This window comes from Triticum dicoccoides, chromosome 1B (genome assembly GCF_002162155.2).
Source record: "Triticum dicoccoides isolate Atlit2015 ecotype Zavitan chromosome 1B, WEW_v2.0, whole genome shotgun sequence".
In the NCBI taxonomy this organism is placed as follows: domain Eukaryota; kingdom Viridiplantae; phylum Streptophyta; class Magnoliopsida; order Poales; family Poaceae; genus Triticum; species Triticum dicoccoides.
This window is the reverse complement of record NC_041381.1, coordinates 524,304,095-524,310,547: the sequence shown is the minus strand read 5'-3', so window position 1 is coordinate 524,310,547 and position 6,453 is coordinate 524,304,095. Positions and strand designations below refer to the sequence as shown.

Below are 6,453 nucleotides of genomic sequence, written 5' to 3'. Positions count from 1 at the left end.
CACCTAGGGGCTGCCACACAGATGGACCCGACCCGCACCATCAGCCACACTTCGACGCCAACTTCACCGAGTTATCACCGCCGCCGCCTCACACGTAGGTGGTCGGGCGCCCGCTGCTCGCCAGGCCCTGCCTAGCCGAGCCTCGCAGCGCCGCCGCCTCCATGGCTGCGCATGCGCTGCCGCCTCCGACGAAGTCAGCACACCACCCACATCCACTCACCTGTTGCAACCCTCGTGCAGATCCAGGGGACCGCCGTCGAGCACCCCGTAGTGAAACAGTCTCCCGCAGCACCCCGACCGGGAGCCATCCAACGCGCCAGATCATGCCCGAGAGCCACGGATCCGCGCATGGGAGGGCTGCCTGCCAGCCGACCCGACGCCAACCAGGGGCGCCACCACGGCGCCACAGGCCGGACGAGGCCACACCGCGCCGCCCGGAGCAAGGCACCGCCGACCCAGACGCCGCCAGCTCGCCCCGCGCCACCCGGAGCAAGGCCGTGCCACTCCGCTGAGACGAGAGCCACGGGCGCGTCGTGCCTCGCCAGAGCCACCCCCGCCCGCCGCCGACACGCGAACCACGCTGGCGAGAGGACCTCCGCGCCAGATCTGGCGTCCCGCGCCGCCAGGAGCGTGGAGAGGAGGGGAGAAACCCCGCCGCCGCCGACCCGTCCGGGCTTTGCCCGACGTCGTCCCTTGGCGGCGGCGAGGGAGAGGGGAGGCGGGGCGGGAGGACTGGCGGCGGCACGATTTAGGGTTCCTCCCGGGCCGCTTGCGGGAGCGGCACGGGGGAGATTTTCTTTTAGGGGTAAATGAACTGGAGATGATAATTCCTGGCTGGCGTCCGCGAGGTTAGGGGGCCCTCAGCCTGGCAGGACCCGCCCCGTCGGTGGGAGCGGTTGGGTAGGCCCAACGAAGCGGCAGACGAGAGCGAAACCAAGGTTGGCCGCGTGTGAGAGCGGCGTGGTGGGGCCCACGGGACCCCCGTTGCGGTGCGGGGATCTCCGGCGTCCGGTTCGCAGAGATTCACAGGATTCCGAGAGCCCGGCTCCGGTGCCCCAGCAGGCCGATGACAGGTGGGGTCCGGCCTAGGCAACTGGCCGGCGCTGCACATCGTACTATACTACAGTTTCCCGTTTGCCTATGTCCTTATCCAGAGCTCTCAAAAGAGAGGGCTCTGGGCGGCCGTCGAGAAAAGCCCGTAAATTGGAGTAGAATTTCTCTAATATGTGAAAAGGAAGGAAAAAAAAAATACAAGTTCGGTCACCAAGCGGCGGATGGGCACTCGTCGCCGACCGCCCCACCGCGTCGACCAGCGCCGTCTCACAGTCACCGGGTTACCGGGTCACGCCCATTCCGGCGCCGCCATGAACAGCCGGGCCAGTACCACGACCGCCAGTACAGTACTGCTGTCTGTCTAACGCAAGTACGTACAGTACCTTCCACCGGATCGCATCGGCCGCCCACTTCACTCCACTTCACTTTACAGCGGCAGGTTACCGGGCGCGCGCCGTGTATTTCCACCGGGTGCAGGCAGCTCAGCATTTCGCCAGTTTTCTACTCGAGCCCGTACCCGACATCACGCCATCAACCCACGCCCTTTCCCTTTTCCACTCCGTATACCACACCACAGCACACCCGCCTTTAAAGCGCCCGCGACTTTAATGCGCTGTAGCAGTACAAAGAACACAACTTAAATTCCCAAAGCCTACCTAGAGAAATCTCCCTCGCTCAGAGGAATTGGACGCAATTCTCGTGACCGCATCGCAAAAACTCCCGCCGCTTCTTTACTCCCGCCCAATTTAATGGCATCAAACCAAACCTCGGCTGAGGCTGGTCATAGTGGAGAGTAACTTAGACTAGTAACATATATATGTTACTAGTCTATGTTACTACCTTCATAGTGGGTAGTGTCATAGGTGTGGTAACATAGTTGCCTTTATTTATTACTTTGTAGACTCATTATGCATTGGAAACCGCTATGTGATGGTAACATATTATGTTACTCTATTTGCCTCTCTCCTCGTTAACTACTTGCCACATCACCAATTTTGCTTATGTGGCATTTATGTTACTATCTATGTTACTCCCACTATCTAGTGGCAAATAGATAGAGTAACATATCTATGAGAGGCAAATAGAGTAACATAATATGTTACCATCACATAGCGGTTTCCAATGCATAATGAGTCTACAAAGTAATAAATGAAGGCAACTATGTTACCACACCTATGACGCTACCTACTATGAAGGTAGTAACATAGACATGTTACTAGTCTAAGTTACTCCCCACTATGACCAGCCTGACCAGCCTGAGCCAGAGCAGAGCAGTTGCACTTGCGGCACTGGCCGGCCGGCCGGCAGGCGCTCACTGCACTAGTTTCGGTTTAGGTTTAGGTCAGTGCCTGACGAAGGAAGAAAATTTGCCTTTCCCGCTATTCTGATTTGGTTGTAGAGTGGGTTCAGCTACCGTTAACTATCTGGTGAGTGGGTGGAATGCCATTGACATGGCGCACATAAAATGTACTAATAATAATAATAGTAACCTATAATGCTACTACTGTATATCAGATCTAGAACGATAGATTACAGCAGGCAGAGTGCAACATGCTCCGTGCAATTAATCGGAGCACAATTTGTAAATAATTTTAAAAAAAAGTGGGTAAAAGAAAAAGTTCGGAGCACAATTCATTCTGAAGAAAAAAGTCAGAATATACTTCAGAAATTGTGTGCAGACGAGGTACTAGTATGCGAGCTGAGCCTACCGGGCTACGGTTCACACGCATCGTCACAGGCACAGCTCACTCCACTCACAAATGCATGCACGGCAGGTTAAAAAAGAAAAGAGAGCTCCTTAATGAAGGAAAATAATTATTTCCCCACAAATCTCGCCGCTGGCCTCTCTTTTATAAACCCATCGGAGAGAGAGGGAGAGCAGCATTTGCACCCGCCGAAGCCCATCGACATTCCCCTCCCTCTCCTCTCCTTCTCCGTCCCACGACCCCCCACCTCTCTCCGCTGATAAGCACAGCACTCCTCTGCCTTCCATTCGACGGCCGGCCCGCTCGCTCGGATTGCCCGGACGAGGATTCTTCAAGGTGGAGCAAATGGCGGTGGAGTGGTCCGACGGCGGCGAGGAGTTCCTTCTTCCTGACGAGTTCTTGGACGACGACTTCTTCTCCGAGGAGGAGAAGGCGGCGGTGGCCGCGCGGAGCGAGAGTGATGAGGAGGACAGCTTGGCTGGCCTCTCGCGCCGCCTCGCGGGCCTCCTCGGCGGTGACAAACTCGCCGTCACGCCTGCCAAGGTTGGTTTCTTGCTCCTTCAATCTTTCTGTTTGCGTGGTTTGTTATGCGTAGTACCTGCGCCGGTTCCTGACTCTTGGCTTCTTTGTTTGGCAGGAGGAGGTGACTGCAGGGTCGCCCAAGTCGACGCTGTGTGGGCTGCCTAAGTCGGGCCAGGAGAGCCCCAACAGCGGCGCGTCTCACGGGAACTCGCCGCCGTCGTCCCCGCTGGAGCAGCAGCCGGCCGACCCGTGGGACGTCCTCTACGAGGCAGCCGGGCAGGTCAACAGCATCCCGGCGCCGGCCAACCCCTACGGCCTACACGGCGGCGGTGGCTTTCTGCCGCCTGCGCGGAAGGCCTCGCCTCCTCCTCCGCCGCCTCACGTGCCCTTGCCAGCCGGCACGGCCGCGGGCGGCGTGTACTACCACCCGTTCGCGCACCTCATCACGCAGCGCCAGATACAGGCTGCCAGGGTGAGTTCTCAGTTGCATGGCGCTCTTGTTATGCGTCTCCTACCTGAAGATTTCTTGGTTTTAACATCTTTGTTTTGTGTTTGTGTTATGCAGTTTCATCTCCTCAAACAGCAGCAGCTCTTCAAGCAGCAGAGGGACCGGCAGCTGGCCGCGGCCGCCGCATGGGGCGTGCGCCGTAACGCGGCAGCCAAGAGGGCGGGCGCCGCTCCTATTGACCTGAGCCCGGCGTCGTTCCCGCCGCTGTTGAAGACGCAGCTGCAGCATACGCCTGCACCCCACCCTACCCATCCCGCCGCCGCTGGCATGCGGGCCGTCTTCCTGACGCCGCCCGGGGCCAAGCGCGAGCGCAATGGCACCGGCGTCTTCCTCCCGCGCCCGGCCGGCGCCCCCGCCGAGGCCAGGAAGAAGTCTGGTGCGTGTGCCCCTCGTAACACCTGTTTTGGCCGTTCTGGTTGTTGATTACCCGGGCTGGCGTTCGTCGTTGGTGGCTAAATATTCTTCCTGTTTGGTGTTTTTCGCGTCATTGCAGGCTGCTCGACGGTTCTTGTCCCCGCCCGTGTCGTGCATGCTCTGAATCTGAACCTCGACGACCTCGGCGCCCAGCCTCGCTACGCCGGCGGCATCGTTCTTGATCATGGTAAACATCTCATCCTGAACTAGCTTAATTGTGTTAATTAATGGCAAGTTAATCTGACAGCGAGCTCTGTTGTCGCGCAGATGCCTTGATCAGTCGGAGCAACGCCATGCTCGCAAGCCAGAAGATGCGAGCTGCGGAGGCCTCGGCGCCACCGGCGCTCTGCCACAGTTCGTGAACCCAGTCTCCCGCCGGAACATTCCGCGTTCTTGGCTCCGTTTAATCTCAAAAATAAAAATTAGTATCAGCAGTAATTTGTAGTAGGTTGTAGTGGTCATATCCTAGTAATAGAAGTAGAAGAGCAGTATTAGCAGCGTCAGTTTTAGCAGGTGTGTATTTTGGATTGGTGACACATTGGTTTTGGGGTGCCGGCGATAAGCGGTGGAGATGGATGAAGAAACAAGAAATCCATGTCTAGTAGTCGGTTTGTTAGAAACAATAAGTGGGGTGCTTCCGGAGACGAGAGAGATGTGTTAGCTGTTTGTAGCAAGCGAGATGATAGATGATAATGTTGGAAGTGAAATGTGGCTAATCTTGAAGGAGCAGAAATAAAAGGCCCATGTTATCTCTCCGTCTCCGTCCATGGCTTTGCCGCTTTGCCAAGGAGTCCCAGCGCACATCCAGCTAAGGTTTCCCTCTCTGTTCCCCCCTTTTGCAGCCTTTGGCTTGCGCTTGAAGCTTTGCCGTGGGCTCCATGAATGAATAAGGGCGTTCGTTGCTTATGACGAAAAAGAAAGGATTTGTTGATTTTTGCTGTAATAGCTAGTTGCAGTAGTATTTCATTTCGTTCGTTGCTTTAGCGGCAACAGCCGCAAAGTTAGGCTCGGCTTTATAATAATAAATTTAATTATAGAATTGTACTTGTCCTCGGAATGAATGGAAGCGTATGGCGGTCTCATTTATTTGGTAATGATGCGTGTCATATCTTAATCAAGGTGTTTCTCCCCTTGTGCATCTGAGGGGCACTAGAGTTTATCTTAATCGGGGTGTCATGTGTGCGCTATGCTTCTGCGGCTGTGGCGTGGTACGTGACAGCATGTGAGAAGAACAGTTTTGTCCGGTGCGCGCGCCCAACCGCCTGAGAATCTGCGACGGTGGTGGGGCATGGGATCTGCATCTCCGCGCCACCGTCTGAAAACAACGCCTCTGGCCTCCTCTCCTAATCTTGGCTGGCTTGCTCGGACGGACGGTCGATCCAGCGTGGGCATAGCTGGAACGGGTGGCTCCGGCGCTGGCCCGAATCCCGATCCCAATCACACTGAGCTTTCCGTGCCATTAATGGCCCCTGGGACGTATCCGGAATTCCGGACCCTAAATTGCACCGTATAAATGAAAACCCCACCGCTTATCGCAATACCTCTGGGCCGCATGTAGCGCATCTCTCGGCCAGGTGAGAGCGGTGCTTTGGTCGCATGCGTCCTCGGCCCTGCCTGATCCGGTCAAAGCTCTGGCTTCTTTTTCGCTGCGACGCTTCGGGTGTGTACTGTGCGGTGCTGCGCCGCGGTTTTTAAATTCGAAGGCTGCCATCGGTCGGCTCGCACATCCATCGGTCGCCGGAAAAAAAGGCGTGTTTCCAAGAGAAAGCGGCCTCCTCGGGTTCCGCCGGCGGGAGCCCGAAAAGGAGCCATCGCCTCGGGCCCTGTTACCATGATCCTGTCGCTTTTTCCAGCAGGGTAAACCGCACGGTACCCAACCCGCGGTTATCTACTCGCCGCTGCCGTGACTCCGGCTTGACGACGGTGTGTTTTGGGGTGGTGGTAGGCACGACCGCGCGCAGGGCGGTGCGCCAACTTGTGTGGGTGGTGCGTGGGTGTGGCCTATGCTCGTATGCCGATTGCTGCCCAACAATACACAGGGAGAGTGGGGTTGCGAGGCCGAACGGCGACGTGGAGTTGGGGCTTCGTGATCGGTGGGAAAGGTGGTTGCGCGCAACCAGCGGCCATGTGGGTCGTCACGTTGAGCCGTTGCGGTGGGGAGGGAGGAGGATGAGTCGGTGTTGAAGTGCGGCGAGGGCCACCGCCACCGGCGCATCTCGTATCTCCTCGGGCTCCTTCGCACGTTTGATG

The 6,453-nt window shown here is 57.2% G+C and overlaps 1 protein-coding gene across 1 annotated transcript; it reads left to right on the top strand.

Annotated features, from left to right (window-relative positions):
- Positions 1-2,917: 2,917 nt before the first annotated feature.
- Positions 2,918-4,958, top strand: LOC119346821 (splicing factor 1-like). Its single transcript, XM_037615957.1, has 5 exons — positions 2,918-3,302; positions 3,397-3,753; positions 3,847-4,165; positions 4,283-4,390; positions 4,471-4,958. The coding sequence occupies exons 1-5, from the start codon at positions 3,105-3,107 to the stop codon at positions 4,563-4,565; spliced, it is 1,077 nt and encodes a 358-aa protein (XP_037471854.1). The 5' UTR covers positions 2,918-3,104; the 3' UTR covers positions 4,566-4,958.
- Positions 4,959-6,453: the final 1,495 nt, after the last annotated feature.

What these genes read in the sequence shown, in the direction of transcription:
- LOC119346821 (XM_037615957.1), top strand. Translation starts at nt 3,105, where the DNA reads ATGGCGGTGGAGTGGTCCGACGGCGGCGAGGAGTTCCTTCTTCCTGAC. An exon ending in GCCAGATACAGGCTGCCAGG is followed by an intron (nt 3,754 to 3,846) that starts GTGAGTTCTCAG and finishes TGTGTTATGCAG; the next exon opens with TTTCATCTCCTCAAACAGCA. An exon ending in CGGCATCGTTCTTGATCATG is followed by an intron (nt 4,391 to 4,470) that starts GTAAACATCTCA and finishes GTTGTCGCGCAG; the next exon opens with ATGCCTTGATCAGTCGGAGC.